The sequence below is a fragment of the Triturus cristatus genome, chromosome 2_2, assembly GCF_964204655.1.
Source record: "Triturus cristatus chromosome 2_2, aTriCri1.1, whole genome shotgun sequence".
Classification (NCBI taxonomy): domain Eukaryota; kingdom Metazoa; phylum Chordata; class Amphibia; order Caudata; family Salamandridae; genus Triturus; species Triturus cristatus.
Genome location: NC_140582.1, coordinates 429,610,646 through 429,634,915, shown reverse-complemented (window position 1 = coordinate 429,634,915; position 24,270 = coordinate 429,610,646). Strand labels below are relative to the sequence as shown.

Here is a 24,270-nt window from a genome sequence, read left to right as displayed (position 1 = left end):
TTTTTTGTGTACACCTTAGAAGAAGTATTGGGGTGGATCGGAAATTCTAATTTCACATGTTCCTTAAATTGCCTGTATGTATCAAACTACATCTTAAATTGTGACTTTAAAAATACATGCATGGAATAATACTGTATATGCTCGCAGTGTTATAAGTGCTTACAAAGTCCTAGCAACTGCCCCAGGCATGGTTCATATTTGGGTTCTCTCCACTTTTAGCATGTGTTAATTCAGTCTCCTTGTACGACCTCTGCTTAAACACTCGCACAAACAATTATTTTTGGTGCTTTAGAGGTCTGTTAGGAGAAGAGAACATTTGGTGATACTTTGTGAGAAAAAGCTTTCAGCTCTGTGAAAGGAAGCCTTGTTGCAGTATGGACCACTGGACGTTTAATTAGAGGACTCAAATCCATGAGGTCTGTAGTTCTACGAGCAAGCCAGTCGTCATTACAAAAATGAAAAATGTCATTAATATCTATCGAACATAGAAAATATGTCAATATCTGTTTCACAGCCTATTTATATGTCTTAACACATACGCACACAGAATGGCATACGGTGTGTCCACATTTTACATCATATCTCTACTTCTCTGACGGTAAAACAATTTTTTCAACACACATCTCGTGGAGTAATAACTATATGAACAAAATCAAGAATTCCATGTGAACTTAAGCTGTGTTGCTTTAGAATCCACTCTACAAGTCACATACTCTTATCCCTTAGGGGAGAGAGTATCTGCGTTGGGTACGTCCACATTTGGGGACTTCTATAGGAAATCACCCATGTCTTTCAAGTATGATTCTGTTTCTGATACGAAGACCTGAGTGAAGGCATACCTACTGAGGAAGTACCGGTTTGGTATCTAAATATATATTGTGCATTTATAAACGTATGTTTTATCAGTCGCATGTTTACGTGTTGTGTGTCCTTGCGACAGGTGATCGGAGTAAGACATGAATAGGGTGGCTGGGTTTACAGATGGCAGACATGTTTACAGGACAGACGGGAGGAGGGTTCCATGGTGAAGACGGGTGAGAAGAGGCTGAGTAACGCTCACAAAAGACATACTAGAGAATAGTATAGGGGCACAGAGATGATGTCTGGGCAAGTGAAGGATGATGGAAGTCATAGACTTGGTGGGAGGAAGGGCAAAGAGGAAGATGTTATGGTTGGCAGCAGGAGTTTTCACTGGAGGTGTAGAGTACTGTTTAAGTCAGTGCTGCAGGATGAGCATTGGATCTGCTGGCCTGTGGGAAGGCAGTGGGCTGGAAAGGAGTTATGACCGGAAATGGCTGGTTAGAGAATGCAGGTATAGGGTTCACAGTAGTCACCTCTGGGCAAGAGGACTACCCGCAGGGTTTCCTGAAATGTAAGTTTACAAGGGTCTCCCTCCAAGCAGACCAGAGTGAGGAGTATGCAGCAGAATTATATGATAGATGTTTCAATCCAATTAGAACAAGAGACAAAATAGGGCTTAATTTATGTATTTTTTAATTCCATGGTAGTGAAAATAAATGTGGTCTACTAATTCGTTATTTATAGCAACAATACCAATAAACGCGCATTTATTTCTACAGGGCAAAAGTCAACTTTCAGTGAATTACCGCAATACAGTTAAATTGACAAAAACACTTTACTGCACCACAGACTGTATGTAACAATTCCTTTACTAAGGAAAACTGCTTTCCTGATAGTCTTATGATATCTTTGATGGGATGTTATCATAATGCACACATTTAACCCCTTGGATCCTGGTTTTGGGTAAATTATTTTTATTAACAACAAGTACACATGGAAATAATACAGTGTGTTAAACCATATATGCCTATGTGCAGAGTATAATGTTATTTATTACCATTGTAGTAGAAGGTAATTGGAATCATGACTTACTTGAGGCTCTGCCTCCCATGAGTCATGGCCCCTCAACACACTTAATGATAATAAATAGCATATTACACTATGCACATATAAAATATATATGTTGAGTTTAACCATCATTTAATAAAGTAAGATGCTCCAAGTAATTAAAAGTATTTATTTCATAAGTATTCAGCACAGCAACCCAGCGTGACTGCCAGCAGCAAGGAACAGATGCAACTGACCTTATTGCTTGGCAGCAGCCTCCAGGTTCCAGGTAAAATTATAAGATGCAAACAGCAGGGAGGGGAAAAGGGGAACAATGAACATGCATTGGAAAAGCAAATGTAGATACATTTTCCCTTATTAAAAAGAATAAGGAAAAACAAAACAAAACACATCAAATTATCTAATGAAATCAGACAACCTGTGAGGAAAACGTCTGACACGATCTGACACCTTTACCCTAAATGCAACAGTATCATCAGAACAATTTCGAGGTGTAATAGTATCATCAGAACCATTGCAAGGTACCGAGAATGAGTGCGGAATGTATTCTTGATTTGACCTTACACCACCATTGATATCATCATCCATTTCGGATCATGCAGGACATTTTGCAACCCGCCTAACATTCCAGAGCTTACCATCTTGTGTGATGACACTGTTATCAAAAACGTTTGCAACCTTCATCGCTTTGGTGAATCTATCTGAGCATTTAGTAGTGAAACCCAGTTTTTTAATTCTAACCCAGTCACCAACCTTTAAAGCGTGAGATTTAGTTTTCCACTTGCAATCATACCACTTCTTGGATTTGAGTTGTTTGGTCTCCACCCTATGCAAAGCACCAGTCATCAAATCATTTGAAAAAACATTGCTCCTGCACTTCTCCCTAAACCACCATGGACACATTTTAGAGGGAGGATCCCTTCCCTTTAAAAGGCGGAAAGGACTAATTTCAGTTGTGGTATGGGGTGTTATTCGATACAACCATAGCATTTTTCTTAAGTTGTTCTTCCAATCTCCTCCCAACTTAACCACATCAGATACATATCCTTTCAACACTCTATTGAAGCGTTCTACCAATCCATTTTCATGTGGTTCATATATTGAGGTAGTGTGATGCCTAATGTTGTGACGTTTAAGAAAACTTGACATTTCCGTGGAAGTAAGTTGTACACCATTGTCAGTCATAAGATCCAAAGGACAACCCTCTCTAGAAAAATTTCTTAAAAAGATTCTATGACCATGTTGGTGGTAGAACTCGAAACAAATTGTACTTCTGGCCACTTTGAGTGATAATCAATCAAGACAAAATGTATAACGTGAGTCATGTGGTAAACACATGAAAGGACCAGAAATATCAAAAGCCAATTTTTTCCAGGGTTCATCTGGCCACTTTGAAATTTTTAGTGGTGGAATATTAATTTCAACATTTTCTCACTACGCATGCATACTTCACATTCTCTAACAGTGCAATCAACCATGCGATCTAAACCTGGCCACCAAAAATAATTTCTGACCAAACGTTTCATGGCCGACATGCCAGTATGAGATTTATGTGCCAACTCTAAAATTAACTTTTGTACTCCAAAAGGTGGCACACATTTTTCATTTTAGTACATTAATTCTCCCTCCAACTCTAGTTCATCCACAACTTTGAACATAGGCATGACTTCAGCGGGCAAGTGCTTCTTATCTGGCCAACCTTTTAAAATATATTCTTTAATGGTCTTCCATAAAGAATCTTCTGTTTCACTTTGCTTCTACATTTCTTCAGTAATACCATCAAAATCGCCAGCAACAACATCTTGAATGGTGGTAACTACCTCAGAGTCATCAAGGCAGTCAGTACCACTAACCTGACACAGAAGACGAGACATGCAATCAGCCATGACATTTTTCTTGCCAGGAACAAATTCCATTTTAAAACAATACTCTTGTAACCTAGAAATGAGTCTGGCAATGCGGGCCGTGAAGTTCCGCCCACCACTTGGGAATAATATGTTTACAAATTTGTCCACATCTCTAAAAATATTAAACATTACTCTCTGAAATAGAGTGGCTGCAGACGCCTAACCAAATCGCATTCTGGTATACTGATACAATCCTTGTGGGGTGATGAAAGCAGTGAGCATTTTGGATTCCTCGGTGAGAGGAATCTGGTGGTACGCTGAGCTTAAATCCAATGTGGAGACTACCTTGGCACCCTCTAGCTTGGCAACCACATCATTAATGTTTGGAAGAGGGTGACAATCTACAATTATACTTGGGTTTAATGCTCTAAGGTCAATACATACTCAACTTTTTATCAGGTTTCCTCCTCACCAAAACAATGGGAGAAACCCATTCTGTCGAATTAATGGGTTCAGTGATACCTTCAGTGACCAAATCATCCAGCATATTTTTTAACTCCTCCCTAACATTGATTGGAACACCTCTAAACTTTTGCTTTACAGGTGTAGCATCATGTTTAAGTTTAATTTTGAGTGAATAATCTTTTAATTTACACAACACATCTGAGAAAACATCCTTATATTTTTCTTTTACCACATTTTCTTTTTTTTCACAACTTATGACAGCAACATTTTCTAAATGTATGCTTTCATCTAGCATTACAAGTTCACATGAACGAGGATTTAAAATAATGCCTAGCTTCCACTGGTCCCTCCCTCCCAGGACATTTACTCCTTTGACAGCAATGTATAACTTTATAGGTGTTATTCTTGTTTTGAAGCGTAGACTAACCTGGAAAAACCCTTCCATATCTATTCTAGAACCATCAAAACGTTCGGCAATAATGTCGGGTGGTAATATTTTCTTTATATCCAGCATATCCTTAAGTTTCCCAGTAAAGTACTTTTTTGAGATAATGGTCCACAGGGAACCAGAATCTTCCATAAGTTCCAAATTTACATTTGCAACCTAAACCACACATATTGGAGAATTCTTACATTGTTTAAGATCAGGATCATTTATATTTGAAACCACTTCAGAAAGAGAAACCACAAAACCTTTTTCTTCTTCCGTACTGGCACAGCATTCACACTTACTAACCATACCACATCTTCCTGAGGTGCATTCACACTTACTAACCATAGCACATCATCCTGATGTGCAAGCCACTTTTCCACGTGTAGATGCAGTATTTCTTCTCTGATCCCTGCAAACAGAAGAAAAATGACTTATCCTACCACACTTCCTACACTCTTTGTTTAAGGCTGGACATCCTCCATAGGATGCCACGTGTGTACTGCTGCCACACCTATAACAAACCCCAGACCTCTTGTCTCTATCCTGCTTCTTAAATCCCCCATAGTTATTTACACGAGTATTATAAGATCCTGAAAAAGACGCTTCATTCCACTGTCCATCCGATCGTTTGATGGTACAGATTTCTTCCCTTTGTTCAGATTTAGTATTAACATTCCTCACTGTGTGCATCCATTTTTCAGACTGCTCTAAAGCCTTGGCTGTGGAAATAGCTTCAGCCAGTTTAGTATCACCCAATTACCCTAGACGTTCTTGTGTCTTTTTATTTCTTACATGCACAATGATCCGATCCCTTATCATTTCGTCACACATATTCGCGAAATTGCAATGTAAACTTAAAGATCTCAATACAGTCAAAAACTCATCGCAAGATTAATTTTAATTTTGTATCCTCGTGTAAAACTTGTATCTGTTAAGAGCAATACTAGTAACTGGTTTGAATCTTTGTTCCATTCTTTGTATGGCTTCTTTGTAAACATTAGTATTTTCACCTTCACTTGCTGCAGTTGTATTTTGAGGCAAAGCCCTGAAAACTGTGTAGAAAAATACTTTTTTTTTCTTTCTGCCCCCATGCGTTCCCCATCAATTGCCTTCATGTAGTTGAGAAAGTCTTCTTTCCATCTTGTCCAAAGGATGGGAGGATCTCCCTTGGATTGTAAAAACTTGTCCGGTGGGTCAAATTGCATATTGCTCCTAAAACTGATAAACTTGCAAAAATGGTATGCTTATTTATTCCATTTTTTTTTTTTACCAAGGTTGGATGCATATGAAATATATAAAATATAGTTTCTAATGTACACCCTGCGTTATAGTTAGTCTCGCACAAACTACAAATTATGTTGTTTCAGAAATTTATTAGATTGAGCTTTCCTTTTGTACAGTTCATCAAGTCAAAACCTTTTTTTTTAAACTGTTGCGCAACGATGTTAACACACCATGCTATATGACACTGTTTTAGTGTGTAGCGTGGTTGTATTTTACTTGTGTAATTACTGTCCCTTGAGCTCTAATGTCAAGCTTACGGTGTCATGTTTATAACTTGACTGAAGATTTCTTCCGTAGCAGCGTTGCCATGAAAACACTTTTGTTTCAAAATGTCCGCCACGCTGCGTGCTACGTCACCGCGTGACGTACCTTTACTCCAAAACTGAAGAGCTGAGAAGAGAGGAGTCTGGAATGTTGCTATTTACTCCTCACACATCACCCTTGTCTCGCTCTTCATGGCGCACAGGTATTTACTTTCAAACTCACAAATTAGTTCCTCGCGCAGTCCTATTTTCGCTCCTTCGAAACTTCTTAAATTGTTTAAAATTTACCAAATCTGCTCAGAAGCATTTCCTGAAATCGGGATTTCGTTGAATGTCAACCGATGAGGAAAACTTATTTTGTAGTTGAATCCGACTTTTAAGGCATATGCAGGGTCTCTGGAACACACCACTCCTGTGCTGCTTAATCCATATGCTGGCAGGCGTGTCCCTTCTCTCTGCTCGTCGCCACTTGTAATAAAGTAAGATGCTCCATGTAATTAAAAGTATTTATTTCATAAGTATGCAGCATAGCAACCCGGCGTGCCTGCCAGCAGCAAGGAACAGATGCAACTGGCATTATTGCTTGGCAGCAGCCTCAAGGTTCCAGGAAGAATTAGAACATGTATTATAAGATGCAAACAGCAGGGAGGGGAAAAGGGGAAAATGAACAAGCATTGGAAAAGCAAATGTAGATACAACACGTCACCCAAAAGTCTCCTTGTGAGGTGCCACTCAGTTTATTGATTAAGAAATTAAAAAGAAGAAAACACCACTTGGGGCAAACTGAATTAAGGGTTCAGTCGGATTTGCTGAAGCTGAATGTAGCATTCTTCTGGGTAGCCTGTGCGGGACTTTGAACATATAGATTTCTTAAATGGAAAGCAGTTCAAACTTTTTAAGACTGTTGTGATGAGGGGAGGGCTTGGAATCTAATTCCACAGGAAAAGTGTGCGGCCACTTTTTGGATACTTCGAAAGTCACCAAATCAGAGTCCAGAAGAATATAGTATATCCCATTAGCATGCTCTAGAATTCATTTGATCAATGCATTAGTTGTCTAAATCTTGTAAATGGATCTAAATAAGGTACAATCTTCTTTAAGTAATTATGGTTTTAAAAAAACAGGATATTATCTTGCCAGATGTAGGCGAGTTCTGCATGACAGCGGAGTCCTTTTCCAAAGCAGTGCCTAGTGGGCTAAGCCAAATGAAGAACTACTGAATCGCCAAATGCAATATCTTCAAGCATTTGAAGTTGAAAAGTAGAACAATTACGATCATAAGAAGAGAGACAACCTTATTGATAAATGCACTGAACATAATGGATATGTAAAAGAAAATAAAGAATACACAAATTGGTTAGTTAGAGGTCTCAACATTTAGATAGTTTTGACCCATAATTGTTTTTGGTGGATTCAAAGTAAGTTAGTCTACCTCATTCATGTATCTAAAGCTGGAAAGCAAGATATTTTGTATCAGTTAATAGAGAGAGGCTTAGGCAGTATGCGTGGTCAGACTATATATAATAGGTCATGTGTGCTGTGTATTTTAGATGATTTCGTATTTTGGGGAGGGAGGGGGGGTTAAAAATATATTTAAAGCCTGATGTGGTATTAGTTATTATTAAGAGCTGTTGGAGAATTGCCTTTAGTCAAAGGCAAGCCAGAAAAAGACATTTCTAAAAGAAAAGACATTTTAAACGTTTTCAGATGGGGTCTCAGTGCGCACCTCCCTTTTTATCTGGGCTCAGGCCTCAACCCCAAGTGTATTTGCCGACTGTCTTCTCCAGTACCTACGTTTTCCATCTATTTGGAAGAATGCAGTGATTTGTTTCTCTGGGCATCCCCATACTGAAAGTCCAGTGTTCTCTAGATATCCCCTTCTTAGAAGGTGGCACGTTTTATTTTTACCTTAACAGAACTGACAAAGAACAACAAACATTGGCAAAGTTAATAGTCTTGCCTTTCAAGTGAAAACATGCCTTTAAAGCAAAAGCATAGGCATGCACAAAAGATATTTGCATGCATTGGTGCATTGAAGCCCTAGCTATTGGCTTTACCAATGCTGTGCGACCTATGAGTGAGCAGCATTAAGGCTGAGATTGGTCTGTTGATCCTGACACTTTCAGATAAGGATTATTGTCTTTTGAGCAAGTCCCTGAACGCTGAAACTCCTCAAGTCACTTCTAAAACACACACGGAGAGCTTGCAAAAACTGAAACCACTGTAAAAGCTTCCCTTAGACATAAACGGGGCATTTCACTTTGGAACTCCAACTGGTGGCCTGCAACAGCAGGGCCGTGCCCCCCGCCCGTAAAGAAGGTAAAAAATCTTGGAGTTCTGATTGACGATCATCTCTCTTTATCAGACCAGGTCAAAAGCATTACCTCATCCTGCTTTTATACATTGAAAATTCTTAGGAAAATCCTCCCTTTCATCCCTATGCCCCTTAGGAAAATGGTTGTTACGGCTCTGATCTTGTCAAAAATTGACTACTGTAACTCACTCTACCTTGGAGCCAAAAAAAGTGTGATACATAAACTTCAGACTTTGCAAAATGCGGCCGCCCGGCTACTACTAAAATTACCCAAATTTAGTCCCATCAGTCTAATCATTCGAGAACAACTACACTGGTTGCCCATTTCGGCCAGGATCAAGGTTAAATCTATGTGTATTCTACACAAGACACTGCACGGGGTGGGACCCGTGCAGATCAGTCAATACATTAAGCGGTACACCCCACAGAGATGCCTCCGTTCAGCATCAGCGTCTCTGCTTGTGGTCCCAAGGGTAAAAACGCTGAAATGGGGTGGCAGAAGTTTCCGATACTTAGCCGCAAGGGTATGGAATTCTATGCCCCTGCACCTCAGAATTCAAAACAACCATTTACAGTTCAGGAAGAAACTTAAAACTTGGTTATTTGCGTGCACCTAATCGGTGGGTTGATTTTCGGGTTACCCTCTATGGCAGCAAGCGCTAAGACGCCACGGCAAACACACGCTCTACAAAAACCTACTTTTCATTTCATTTTTTCATTCATTTCATTTCATTTCATAAACGAGGAAAGCATGGGAGATGTTTTGCAAGCTTCTTTCCTCGCAACAAAAGTGCAGCATGGACCGAAGCATTGCAAGTGCCCCTTCTATCCTGACCAGGTGCAGCAGGAAAAGAGCAGTGCAAAGTTTCCTCATGCGCACTCCACAGGTACAGCACTGATCCAGGGTATAGAGGCTCCTCACATGTAAACACATACTGTAAAGGAAGCATGTCAATCACAAAAGAAGGAAACGTTCAGCACAGTTAACTCCAGTGCAAACTACACACTCCCCTTACCACCCTACCCACCTCCGCAGCCAACAGTAACTACAGATGCAAACTCACACTTAACATATACAGTTTGAAGAGCAACAGAGAGCGATTCTTTTATACAGCATACCCAGTACCACTGCAATATTTCGTCTTGCAGGAAAACAGAAAAACCGAAGAACCATACACAGTGGAAGTGCAAGTTTCACACTAAAAATATACTTACAGGAAGTCACACTATAAGCTTCATTTCCACACACAGAAGAGGAGCAAGATAGGCGAAAATTTAGCAAGCTTTGCACACTCGTAGAAAAGTCATTAGCACATAAATAATCAATTTTGATTTATATACTGTCGTCTAATTGCAGTATTTTGATCAGCATCCTGTAAGAATATGCTGGGTTACTTTCAGGGGTGAAAGCCCACCCACGATAACACATCATCCTCAAGCAATTCATAGTCAAAAAGCATAACTTGTATGATCGTAAGAAGAGTGACTGCTCCATGGGGAGGTGAAGCCTGTTACAGGTCTCCTCACCCTGTCGCCATTCTGTTCCAGCTAGCGACATTCTACCAGAATACTGCGTTACCGTAACCTATTTTATGTATTTTAGTCTCCTTGCTTGAAACGAAAATGATTTTTCTGTGTGTATTTCAGACAACGTTTTTTACGTTTGTAACTTTAAAATGCAGAGAGTAAGAGAACCTGAAAAAAGCAAAGGGACTCGCAGCAGGCATAGGCGCATTGTGAAGTGCCCAAAGGTGGCATCTGCACGTTGCTTCTATCTTATCAAGACAAGATGGGCAGGGACAGTAAGTCTGGGCTTGGGTAAATCAAGGGAAGCGGTCGTTTTGTGGTATGGAGTACAACTTGTTGGAAAATGTGACAACACAATTACGTGTTCAAAGATGTCAGAACTAGAACTTTGGGCAGTAGCTGTGCATTGACGGCGCAAGGTCAAACCTCATCCAACTCTAATAGCCCTAAAAGGGTATAAAGCCAAGTGTTCAATCCAGCAAAAGTGCCCAAATACAGCAACTGCTTCTCTGGAAGACCTGCTGCTTGAAAAAGCTATTTAACTTTTACTCAATTTCAAAGTGGCAGCAAAGTACAATATATTATTAAGACTTGGGTTTAGATCGAAGTGCCAGAATCTGCACAGCTAGCCGGGGAAGAAAATGCGTGATCTTGGCTAAAAATCCAGTACGGGAGTTGGAGCTCCCAAAATGGACCTTGGTGACTGAGGACAGCAGAAGAACCCAAGTGCTCCTGTAGTGGCTCTGAATAGGTGAGAAGGCGCTAAGTCCTACCTTAACTGATTTGCTCCTCTCTTCTTGTATATTACCACAGAAGCACCCAGGGGTTTAATGGTATGTGTTTATCACCCAGAATGATGGCATGTACGTATGGGTGAGGGGAAGGCCACAAACAGGGAACATCCTCTCGATCAGAGTCCTCCCTACCTGCAGAGAAGTGGGGTGGATGCTCGTTACCTGCACCCCCTGGCACATGGGGACAGCATTTACATGGCCCATAATTCTCAGCATAACTGGTTCAGAGGACAACAGAAATGATGGAGTGGCCCACAGGGATAGGAAACGCCAGGATGTCCTCTTTTACAGTACCAGAGTCCTTCCATTCCTATATAAGAGAAACATTTAAAGATCATCAGACTTCAGGAAAGGGCTTTCAGGGAGGCAAGTGTAATTTAAACAAGCGTTTCCATCTGGGAAAGCTAGAGAGACACCCCTTTTACCCATATCTCATTGATATTCCACCTAGCACAGCAACATATTGAAAAAAAAAAAGCAGTTTTAACGAGTCCATCAGAAGTCCGTATATTAGCAGGTGAAGGAGGCATCACCATAACACCACTGGATCTAAACAAACAATGGAAATGCTCTAATAGAGGAAAGCAGAGGCGAATACAAACAAGGAAGACCCATCTCTCGGACGAGATGGAATCCAGTGGAACCCAATACCAAGGAGAACAACATTCCTGATCAAAGATATAATTCAGTTTCTGACCGCTTTCCAAGCTAATGGTCTGAGACACCTCATTAACTATTTCAACAATTTAGAAAAGTTCCTTAATGTGCAACAACATTCATGTCAAAATAGAGCTTGACAGACAGCTGTAGGGAACATGAACTGAAGGAACAACCTACAGTGGGTGACAAAGCAAGAAAGCAAGTCTAGGCGCTAGGATGCAACACTGTGAAACTACCGAAAAGTAAATATGAGGACTTGGAAGATTGCTTTTAGGAAGTCTTTAGAAATCTGAAAAAAAGACAGACGAGGATGACATGATGAATTGTCTAAATGCATCCAGCAGGAGTTTCTGGGGAGGAGAACCAAAAGGAAAATTGGCTTCGAAAGGGTGACCACTGTCAACCCCACAGCTAAGCACGAAGACTAGCAACACTAATCTGCTTCCTGAATTCAAACATACAACCGTTCCACGACATTGGGCATAGCACACAACCAAAGGCAACAAAGGAGATTGGTAAACTGCTCAGGAGTTGCAATAAATGCAGAGGATCATTTCCACTCAAATTGCAATTTCATGTGGTGGTCACTCTAGGTGTATAGATTCCAGCAAAATGGAGAGAGAAGCCATATACAGCAACTTTCTTTTACCTTCTTACATCGCACAGCTCTACAAGTTCTCTGCACATAAAACAGCTCCATAACTCAAACTCATTAATTCATAACCAAAACTAAACAGTATACGTGAACATTAAATACATTTCTACCAAGAACCAATACTCCCATTTTAAAATCTGTAGTTGCATGTTTATACAAGGCAAAAAGAGATGGCGGACAGAGATAGTATGAGAGGGGCCAAAGGGACGAGGATATGGTGAAATGAACCCCCATGAGCATTGGGGTTGCATAAGTAAAAGCATTATGGAGATAGAAAAGCTTGAACACAACGGCTGTACATTTTTTTCTAGCATTGTACATTCTCTTCTTGACACTGGAGATCATTGGGAAGATTGAGGGGACTGGGCTGAAGCCGGTTGTGATTTGAATTTCTTTCCACCCTTAGAAGTGTCTTGCACCTGAGATTTGTCTTTCTGGGTGCAGATTGTAACAATCTGGCATTAACCTCTGGTGTCCTGAAGCTTTGCCCTATTATTGAGCCCAAAACCAAGCACCAAATACATCCCTTTAGTACTTACGTCTCAGGGTAGTAAAATTGAGCAGTCCAAGGTTTGTACAGGGAAACTCACAACTCAATAGAATGTTCATAACCAATCAATAATCCATGCCCAGCCACTGTGTTTGGTTATAAAAGAAAATGTACTTTGCCTCATACTCCACACAGTACTGTACACAATCATCAGATGGCACTTTAATTAAGTTACTACACTGATTTCTTAGCTGACAGTGTTGTGTAGGAGGAAGCTTCGGCTGCAGCTCTAAGCCAGGTGTCAAGTGATTGCTCAGTGCATTAGCCCTCCCGGGGAGATTGTGTGGGTGTTTATGGGAAACTCCTGTGGGCCTGGTGGACCCACTTCCCAAGAGCTCTGATTACTTATTCCCCAAAAGCCATGGTTCAACCCCACTTTTCCCTTCATTTTCTTGTGGCTTCTGCACAGTACTTTTCTGTCGTTTAGGTTGTTGCTCTGCTGTAGGCTAGCTCTACAGGTGGCAGCGACATCAATGCACAGCCCACTGAGTAGGGATCTCCTTGATCCCTCACCGGCCCATCTGATGTTGCTGCAGTCTACATTAAGTGTGCATGCGCCTTCCTGGTCAGGTGAGCATTAGTAGGGCTGGTACCGACAAAGTCTGATGGATCTTTATTCTTTTGATATTCCTTTGTTCCAGACACAGGCCCATCACCCAAAAATCACCACCCTAGGTCACAGAAATAATTGTGAGGTGTCAGTTGATGTTTCTTCCCACGGGGGGAATGCCTTGCTTCTTGGCACAGCACCGCCTCTGGCACTCTGGTTTGTCAGTTGAGACTGCTGAATGTGTTCATGATTTCTTAGCATCCAGCACTTCTAGGTGCTTCGTTTCTTTGGTGGGAAACCCATGAAGCATGTAGTCAGTCTCTGTGAAGAAGCACTTCAGAACATGTGGGAGGGATAAAAAACTACCAGGCTGTACTGTCCAGCTGAGTCATGCAGGACCTTCCCCGAGTTGCAGTGTGTAGTTTAGTTCATCCGACCTCAGCTACATTGCATTCACCTCTCTTCAAGGCATTGTCTTCGTCATGCAGGGGCTCCACTCTTAGGCAGTCAATGATCTTCTTCCTCTAAGGCAGGCCCAAGGCTGCTTTCTCCTGGCAGGCTTTTCACACTCCCAGAGCTTCTGATTCGGAACCAGACAATGGGAGAGTTTGCAGTCAATACCTCAACCCTGGAGCACAGAAGAGTTTCTTTGCAACAACTACTGTGGGACCCAGGATTCTAGGAGAGAAAACCTGTCTAGTCTTTTGTGCTCCATATTTATAACAAGTTTGCATATGGAGTTTGTATTCCACAAGTTCAACTCTGGGACTGGTGTTCAAGCAGTTCCTGATGCATGCGTATTTCTCCCTAACTCATCCAACCATGGTCTTTTTCATGCAGTGTTAGCTGGACAGTGGGGCGGAGTTAGGCGTCTCCTGTCAGGGGGGACTCAAAACATAGGCACAAAAAGGGAGAGGTTTATCCACTGGCCATCACTTAGCCTGGTCTGGGTAATAAATCTTGGAAATAATGAGTCAGGGGGGTTCCTTATATTAAGGGACCATCTGTCTCCTACATTCCAACGCCTTACCCATTTCAAAGAACCTCAGAATTCTTGGAAAAAGTCCTGCAATTCACATTGCTTTCAGGGGCATTCTCCAACCATGCGTCTTAGGTTCGACTTCAGTGTAGGGAATCAAACTGGATTTCCCATGTGGTCACAACCTCAAGTACTAATTACTATCTGAACAGAGCCCACTGAATATATATGAGTTACAGACATACTTTATCCATCTCCAAAATGGATGGAGAAAAGGACCCAGATGTAGGTGAGTGTCAGACCAATTAAAACAACGCTAATAGGCGACTCTTCCTGGCAGGTACCAGGTCGAAAGACCTTCCTTGCCACTAAAATCTATTGCTGCTATCACTGTTAGTCCTCTATCCCCAGGTGAGCTGACAGTAGACGCATTCAGTAAAGGAGGATGCCCATGTTGTGCCCATCCAGTCAACAAGACCCCATTCTTGGTTACACTCTATGTCACAGAAAATCTTCACTGCATGCCAATAACTGTCATATGTACCGACGCAAAATGCAAAAAAACCCGCAGAACTTGCAGTGGTGAACTAAAGGTAGGGGTGCACACTCTACAGCCATGCAGGGGACATTTCCATCCCAACACACCTCAGACATTTTAAGAGCAATAAAAGAATAGGCAGTTATTGATTGCTAAAGAGATTTGATAGTAATATATGCCAGCATAAAAAGTACTCTAAACACTGGAAAGAAGAATATATGTGTTACTGTTTTAGTTCTGTACGGTATCAGGTCTGACTATTAGTCGTCCTTTGCTGGTAGTACCCTTTGTCCATAGGGAAATGGCTTACCACATATGGTTTACCGTAGAATTAGAAGCATATGATGGCTGAGGGACAGAAACAGGTCCCTGACTTTAATGGAGTCCAACACATGTGCACATAGGAAGTACAAAAAGTTAGGTGTTTTACAGTAGGTAGATCATTCTTGTCAGTGTTTTCTTTCTAAATTGAATATTTTTGGAATGAAATCTTCAGCCCTTGAAACGAGGTTCTGAGGTGTCCAAATTATAGAAGACTGTGATATGTTTATATCGGCTATAAGAGATTCAAGTATAATGCAAAATGGCTAGATAGACCATATTATTAATGACATATGATATTGGTGGCACACATAGTAGTGAGTCCATCATGAAAAAAGGAAACTCCCTGCCTATTTAGGCTGGCTACAGTAACTATTGTCTATAGAGCATATATCCTATATTGCCAATAATGGTCATGCCAAATTATGGAAGACTGTCCAAGGATATGTGAAAGAGATCAGAGGCAGTTGTCGGGTGACAAAGCAGTTTTGTGGCATGGATTGGCACTAGGCACCCTGCCGATGTTAAGGGACATGAGCGGAGCAATTTACAGGTGGGAGGCCCCACTAAACCGTTGAATTCTTCTTTATTGGACCTCTCTAATTTGATCAGGAATTCACAGAGCACTAGACACAAGCTGATAAGTCCAATTTAGATAGAAGGTAAGATAAAGAATGAAGGAAAGAAAGAAGCAAAAATAGTAAGACAGAAATAATGAAACATGAAAAATATGTAAATACAGAAAACAAAACAGAAAGAAAGATTAGGGGAGGAGCCTAGCGCGCAACCAAGATGGCCGCGTAGGTGCGAGGCTCCCGAGGACCTCCGTGACCTCCTACATAAATCCTGACAATATCCTGTCCTAGATGAGGGGACTGTGTTGGTGAGCCCGAGCTGAGGTGTCACCCGTTTTCCGCTTCCGAATTGGACCTCGGACACCGGCGGGAGCACCGATTGAGGTTTGCGGCCTTCTCCACGCCGGCCCCCCTGATTAGAGTTGTGGGGCGATCCGGAGACAAAGTGATCAACAGCGGCGGGCAGGGCTGGGCGACTCACGTACCCCGCACTTTCACTTTCGCTTTTGCACCCTCCTTGCTGCGTAGGCGAGGTTGGGTTGCAGGGCGGTGTGCGGTGGTGTGGCCTCGTTGGGGTGCCCTACTGGCCCGCCGGCTGTGATCCGTCCTGCGGACCTGTGGTTGCCCCCCCCGGAGCCCGTGAACTGGTTTGTCGGCCCTTTCCGAGGTGATTGGCACGATTTGGGGACTGAAACCATGTCCACAAAGCAAGATGGCGACCGGGCAAAGGTGAAATCGACCCGCCGTGGCGCAGCCCATCAGTCCAACAACATGGACCGCTACACCCTCCAGAAGGGATCTCCCGAGGTGCCGCGTAGGTCCCCTGAGGGCCCGACTGATGCTCCTGCTCTGCCCGCGGATCTGACCCTGCGAGATGTCATGGGCGCTATCGCCGAGATGAAGGCCTCGGTGGACCAGCGCTTTGACACACTGGCGCAGAAGATTGACTCGGTCCACGTGGATGTTGGCCTGGTGAGGGCCGATTTATCCAAGACCAATGACCGGGTCGATTCTTTGGCCCACACCACCTCGGGCCTCACAACGGACGTGGCGGCCCTCCAAAAGGAGGTGCGCCGGCTTGGCCAGGCGAGCGCCCTGATGGATCGTCGACTGGAGGATTCCGAGGGTCGGGCCCGGAGGAACAATGTCCGCATTGTCGGGGTGCCGGAGGGACGTGAGGAGGCGGCGGCGGACCTGTTTGTGGAGGACCTGATTCTCACCCATCTCCAGCCCCGGGGGCTGAGTAAATTCTTTGCGGTGGAACGTGCCCACAGGGTTCCCGGAGGAAGACCTAAGGCCGGAGCCCCTCCGAGGCCTCTCATTGCCCGGATTTTCAACTTTCGGGACAGAGACGCTATCCTGCAGACTTCTAGGCTACAAGGACCGGTCAGACTTGACAATATGGACGTAAACTTCTATCCTGATTTCACCCCAGCGGTCCAGAAGCAGAGACTGAGCTTTCTCGGAGTCAAACGTCGTCTACGGGACCTGAACCTCAAGTATGCGATGCTTTTTCCAGCTAAGTTGCGGGTGGAGGTGGATGGCCGCACGCACTTTTTTGATCGTCCCGAAGCGGCCGGGGACTGGTTGGACTCTTTGTCCGGGGATCGGGGCCGGGGGGGTGGGGGGGGCGCGGTTGGAGGGGAGGGCTCGCCGGATCAGGACTGAGGGACTAATAGTAGGCCTCGCTCTGGACAACCTTATCGTCACTTTTGACTGTTCGTGTAAGTTCCCCTCCTGTGGAGGTAGTACGGGGTCTCTTGGGGGCTCTCCCTCCTCCTCTGGGGGACTAGTTAGTTTGATCATTCATGGGGCGACAGGCACACTGCACTTTGGGGGGGCTGTTTGGGCTCATGCAGGGGTGCAGGGAGGGGGGAGTTCTGTTGGGATGGGTGGGTTGGGGTGGGGTGTTGTTCGTTTTTACCGCAAGGCAAACCCTTTATTGTATTGGTGTTTTTAAGGTGCTCTCGGGGGGACGAATGATGGCTTCTGTATGTGATGGGGGGTAGGGACCTGACTTTATTGTCCTGGAACGTTAATGGACTGGGGGATAGGATCAAGCGAGGTGTGGTCCTGCAGTATTTGAAACGACTTTCGCCAGATGTGGTCTTTCTGCAGGAGACACACCTTATTGGTAATTCCTTTTGTGCCATGAATCGGCGTGGCTATCGCTTGGTGGCCCACTCGGGTTTCACGTCGGGCTCACGGGGGGTGGGCATCATGGTGAAGAACTCGCTCCCGTTGGAAATAGACGAGGTGCGCCATGATGAGAGGGGACGTTACACTGTCTTAGTGGGGAGAATGGAGGGCAAAGTAGTTGTCTTTGTATCAGTGTACGTCCCACCGGGGTTACAGTCTACCACTTTTGCAGACCTGGGGCGCCGCCTCCTTGACCTTCCGGGGGGGCTTCTGGTGGTTGGGGGGGACTTCAATGCGGTGGTTTCTGGGACCGTGGATCGTCACCCCCCTAGGGACCTCCCCCGGGCGCAGGCGTGGCTGTCCGGCTTCTTAGATACACTGGGATTGGTGGACTGCTGGCGCTTAAAACATCCCACGCAGCTGCAGTACACTTTCCACTCCGGTGCCCATGGTAGCCTCTCACGGCTTGATTATGTCCTTGTCCCTGCGGCCTATGTTGGGAGGGTAGGAGAGGTGCGCCATTTGGCGCGGGGTATTTCAGATCACTCCCCGCTCCTGTTGCACTTTGATGTCTTCCCGAGGGGGGAGGGCAGGGTAGCTCCAATCAATGCCTGGTACCTGCGCGACCCCACCATTCGCGCTGATTTGATTAAATCCTTGCAGCGGTATTTTGATGAGAATGTGGGGTCCGTCCCTTCGGCTATCTCCCTGTGGGAAGCCTTCAAGACAGTTCTTAGAGGGGAGGCCCTCTCCTTTATCTCCCATGCCCGGAGGCGCGAGCAGGAGGAGGTGACCCGGGTGGAGGCCGAAATTGCTGAATTGGAGGGTGATCTAGAGGGTGGGGTGACGGATGCTGCACTACATGTCCTACAACTTAAGCAGGCGGCCTACAGGGCCCTCGTCACGGAGGCGGCCAGGGGCCTCTGTAGAGAGCAACAGGGGCGACTGTATGAAGTGGGTGATAAGGCTGGTAAACTGCTTGCGTGGTTGGATAAAAAGGAGAGAGCGAGTCGTGTGGTCCCGCTGATTGAGAGGATGGATGGTGTGCGTGTCACCGAGCCAGAAGACATTGTCTCTTGTTTCGCGGATTATTTCCGCGAGGTGTATTCCCCGGTTTCTCCCTGCTCGGAGGAGGATTCCCATGCCCTGCTTAGGGATATCGCGCTGCCTTCCCTTTCGGTGGAGGACAGGGTGTCGTTAGATGCCGCTCCTACCTCCGACGAAATCGCCCTCGCCATACGCTCGGTCGCATCCGGCAAGGCCATGGGCCCGAACGGCATCCCTATCGAGTTGTATAAGCTGCGACCGGATGTACTGGCACCCCACCTCCGCGCGATGTTCCTGGCGGCCCACTCGCTGGGCTCCCTCCCGCCGGACCAGCGTCTGGCTACAATCGTGGTGATCCACAAGGAAGGGAGACCCCGAGACCGGGTTACATCCTATCGGCCTATCTCGCTCTTGAATGCGGAGCCCAAAATCCTCGCCAAGGTGCTAGCCAACCGGCTGGTCGGCGTGGTGGGCGATCTGGTCCACCAAGACCAGTCCGGCTTTATTCCCCATCGCAACACGGCCCTTAATCTGCGACGCTTGCACGGGGTGCTCGCGCGTGTCCCGTTTGTGCGGGAGCCGGCCATATTGGCGTCCTTAGACGCCACCATGGCGTTTGACACGCTCGAGTGGCCATACATCTGGGCGATGCTGGCGAAGTTTGGATTTGGCCCGGGGTTTATCAGCTGGGTCAAATTGTTGTATTCGGGCCCGTTGGCGCAGGTGGTGGTGAATGGAAGAGTATCGGTCCCATTCGAGCTGGGACGGGGCACGCGACAGGGCTGCCCCTTGTCGCCGCTCCTGTTCGCGCTGGCCTTGGAACCCCTGGCGGAGTGGCTACGGTGGCACCCTTCCATCCGTGGTCTCCGTTGGACCCCCGAGTATGAGGACCGCGTGTCCCTATACGCTGACGATATCCTTTTGTACCTAGCCTCCCCGCGTAAATCACTGATTGTCCTGGTTGATGTTTTGCGCTCATTCGGTCGCAACTCAGGCCTTGTCATCAACTGGGCTAAATCATGTGTGTATGTGCTTTCCGGGGAGGCTCCCGTCCTCCCGCGGGGCTGCCCGATCCAGATTGCCTCTCAGGGGTTTCGGTACCTGGGTGTTTATATTACTCTGGACCCGGAGGCCCGCTACGAGCGGAATTTGCTTCCCCCCCTCCAGCGCTTGAAGGAGGACGTCGCGCGCTGGCGGCGCCTGCCGCTTTCGCCGCTCGGCCGGGCGGCATTGTTTAAGATGGTGTCGTTGCCACGCTTCCTGTACGCTCTCCAGAACACTATGGATTTAGTCCCGGCGCGCTACTTCCGTGAGGTGGAGAGTCTACAGCGCCGCCTGTTCTGGGACGGGAGGCCGCGTATTGCCCTGGCGAAGTTGACGCTCCCATGGTACGACGGGGGGATTGCCCTCCCGGATATTAAACGGTATTACTGGGCCTCCCAGCTAGCTGCAATTAATCATGGCCTTTACGGGCCCGCCTTAAACCCGGCATTTGAAATGGACAAGATGCTCCTGCCTGGTGGCGACTATAATCGAGCGCTCTACTCTGGCGCGCCCGACCCCCGCCTGACGGGACCTACGCGTGTCATGGTGCGAGTATGGCACGCGGCTAATGCAGCTATGGGGTGGAAGGACCGTTTGACCCGGGCATCACCGTTGTACGCGTCTGAGAGATTGGGCTCCCTGTGGACCTCGAAGGGCTTCGAGAAGTGGGACACGATAGGCATCAGTAAAGTGGGGGATCTCTGGACGAGGGGGGCTTTAAAACATTCGAGACGCTGCAGACGGAGTTTCAGCTGCAGGGCAGTGAATACTTTCGGTACTGGCAGGTCCGTCACGCACTGGGCTCCGTCTTCCCAGACGTCGCCTCCATCCCGGAGTCTTCCCCCCTGGAGGATAGAGTGCTGGATGGCCACGTTCCGGACAGCACGATCTCCCTTATTTACAAAAAATTGATTAATGACCGCTCGGGCTTGCTGACTGGCCTCCGCGAGGCTTGGGTTGCCGATGGGCTGGAGTTGGACGACGAGGACTGGATTTCCGCGGTGGCCTCTCCGAAGGAGGTGGCCATACCGGCTCGCCTTCGCTTCGTCCAGCTTAAGATACTCCACCGGGTCTACATGACGGGGCCAAGGCTTCTGCGTATGGGCTATGCTGAGGATGGGTTGTGTAAGCGTGGGTGTGGTGCTTTGGCGACTTTTTTGCATATTTTGTGGGAATGCCCGAAGGTGGAGCGATTCTGGCGTGGTGTGCATGAGGTCCTGCGAGTGGTTACGCATGTCGCGCTGCTGCCTGAAGCGCGGAGATGCCTGCTGAATGTGTGGGAACCAACTGACTACTCGGTTCCGCAGACGCAATGGGTGACTCTGGGATATATGATAGCTAAGCGTGACATTGCTCAACTGTGGGGATCCCAGAGGCCCCCGACGGTGTCGGCCTGGAAAGAACACATGGATTGGTGCATGTTCCGAGAAAAGGTGGTGTATGTGGCGAGGGGTAAGCCTGGGGCATGGGTGAAAGTGTGGGGCCCCTGGAACGCCTACCGCGGGGGTATCTGCGCGCCACCACTGCTGCCTGCTGCCTCACCAACCCCGTCCCCTTAGTTGACTCCTTTCCCCAGCCCCGGGCACAGAGTTCCCCCAGTCCTCGATCTGTTCCCCTTCCCCTCTTTAGACTCCTGTGGATGGCTGGGGTCCCCCATTCGGGGAGCACGTGCTGTTACTTCCGATTGCGGGTTGCCTTGCGGGTGTGGTTTTTCGTGTTGTTTGTATAAAATGAAACCGTATGGTGGGGTCAGAGTGATGTGGCCCACGACGTTGATACCTCCTGATTTTGCTTCTCAGCAACGCCAAGTGTTTTTGAACGTATGCCATATGCTCCTGTCATTCTAGCGGCCGGCCGGAAGGTTGTAGGCCCATACTTGTATATTCTTGAGATTGCAATAAACGGTTTCAAAAAAGAAAGAAAGATTAAATCATGTAAGGACTAATTAGAATGAAAGATTTGGAAAGATAAACAGGAACGAAAGTAAGCAAGCAAGAAAGAAGACCGGATTAGAAGAATGAGAAGGGAAAAGGAAGATAGGAGAAGAAAAAGATTAAGGAAAGCAAAATTGGAAAATAAAGATAAGGAAGGAAAGAAAGGAAGATAAAAAAAGAACATAAAAGCCCAAAAGATAAGAATGATTGTGGTAGAAAAAAAAAACAGAAGAGAAAATGTCGATAGAAAGAATAAGCAAGGAAGCTAAAAAAAGAAAATGAAGTGGGGAAAACTAGAGGCTATTGTAAAAAGAAGGAAAGAAAAAAATGAAATTAGAAAAATGGAGATAGAAACAGTAAACCGAATAGGTAAATAAGAAAATAGAAATGTAGCGATGGAAAGAAGGGACATAGAACAGAAAAAGGAACAAAAGAATGTCAGCAAAAGTATAAGAATGAAAGAAATGACCATAAGGAGTGAAAGATGCAGGAGGGTGAAAGTAACAAAAGAAGGTAGCAAAGAAGAGAAAATTAAGGTCCATTCAAAGACCTATAATTAGGTGAATATTGAAAAGACAGAACAAGAGGGTGTTGAACTAGGGTGATAGGAGGGAGGGAGGTGAGATACAAGGGAGAAGGAAAATATGAAAAAAGGGAAGAAAGAATAGTGTTTCGAAGCATACCAAGGCAGAATCAGGCAAGGCAGCTGGGAAAACTGAGGCAAGTAAAACTTAGACCCTCAGATGAAAGAATAAAACATTTGGAGAGTGATCAAAAGTGATCGAAATAAAGTTTTTCTGAACTGAAGCTAAAATCAGTGATGGGTATAAGGGTGATTAGTACAGAATGTTTTCCTTATTGGAAGATACTATCAATGCTGTAGCTGCCACTCATCTGTGAAAGGCATATCTACATTAGTAGCCCATTGTTGGTTTTGGATCAATCACTAAGAACCAGTGATTTAAAAATAGGCTTAAGTCGCAACGATATGCATTCCTAGATCCAGCCAGAGTAAAAAGCAAGTGTTGTACTCCAAATGACAGCAGACGGGACAGACTGACTATCCATTTTCACACCCCCAATAGGACATACCAATGGGATAGAAACACAGAAGGGTGATTCCTCCTTTGGGTGCCTTATCTGGAATCTAGCTGGACTTTGGGGTAGGACTGAAGATGGAGATTGGCCCTCCTTATCCACTTCATTGACATTATGATAGTTTCAGGACAAATATACTAGAGAAACCATTTCTAGGGACGACATTACAATCTACAGTATTCAAGCATAGGTGGGCTCACGAAATGCTCCTCACCCTGTGCCAAATGAAACTCTAGTGGCTGTTTAGGATTGTGAATTTCTTACAGTGGTATTGTAGAAAAATGGCTTTAAACTGGGATCAAGTGAATTTGTGTTTTTAAGCAGATGCAGTTTCTTTTGTTACTCACTGTAATATATATCTGAAGGCTGCAATGTCTGTGTATGATTTCCTTTTAAGAGCTATGTTTTTAGTTATTTTGTATGTCCAATAAACATATAACATTTCCTTGATAATATTTCTTTATATAATTCCATAACACTAGTATTTTAATCTGTTCTACAGAAACTAAAGTTGAAGTTGCAAAGGATGAAATGTTTACTGCTCCAGGGGATGCACCACATATTTCTGAAGAAATAGCAACCAGTGAAGAAGTATTTGAAGTGTCATTCCAGAATCCACATACTGCCTCTGAACAAGGTACTGTGTGTGTTGTAATGGGTGTGATATTCTCTGGTATTAAAATCTGTGTTGCAAAACCTTGTAATTAGTATGTTCTGTAACATGTACATTGTTGTCTAATGCTGTAATTTGTGGCAGACTGAAGTTACAAAAAAGTGATGGATGGAATGCTTGAATTAATATCAGCCCGAATTAATTACTCGGGCCGCAGCCCAGGCCATCGTTATTTTGCACACCATGCCACCTCAGTTTGGTGCCAGCCATATACTAAGCCAATATACTTTTCGGCATGACTACATTTATTTACGTTCAAAATATCTACAGATCATGAGCATGTGAATCAGGATTTCCACTTTACAATAGCAAATCCAACTTGTGACACTTAATTGATGCTTGATATTTTATGAATCGGCTCTTTATTTTTAAACTAATGGATGCTTCCTGGAGAACATGCACGGTTGTTCTTTAAAAAAACATTGGTTAAGGCTTTGCATTAGCTAAGCCCTTACATAATTCATTACTCAGGTACAACTCAGGAATCCACACAAAATGGCCAGTAGACCTTTCTGAGAAGACACCTCAAAATTAAATATGTAACCATAACCTTGGTGGCCAAAAAGGGTGAATCTCCTTGTAGGGAGGATCCAAGACGATATAGATTTTCAAACCTCTTCCCACTTCAGAATTCCCTTTATACATTGTTTCCTTATGACATTTTTGGACAGAGGGAATGGGCTGGGAAGTGGGGTTTATATCAAATTGAGA

At 44.9% G+C, this 24,270-nt stretch overlaps 1 protein-coding gene across 1 annotated transcript in view; it reads left to right on the top strand.

Moving 5' to 3' along the window:
• The window catches only part of MGARP (mitochondria localized glutamic acid rich protein), a 543,910-nt gene that overhangs the window by 483,342 nt on the left and 36,298 nt on the right, over positions 1-24,270 (top strand). The window contains exon 5 of the mRNA XM_085641521.1: positions 23,389-23,523. Coding sequence (XP_085497647.1) covers positions 23,389-23,523 — 135 coding nt within the window. The remainder of the gene's footprint in view (positions 1-23,388; positions 23,524-24,270) is intronic.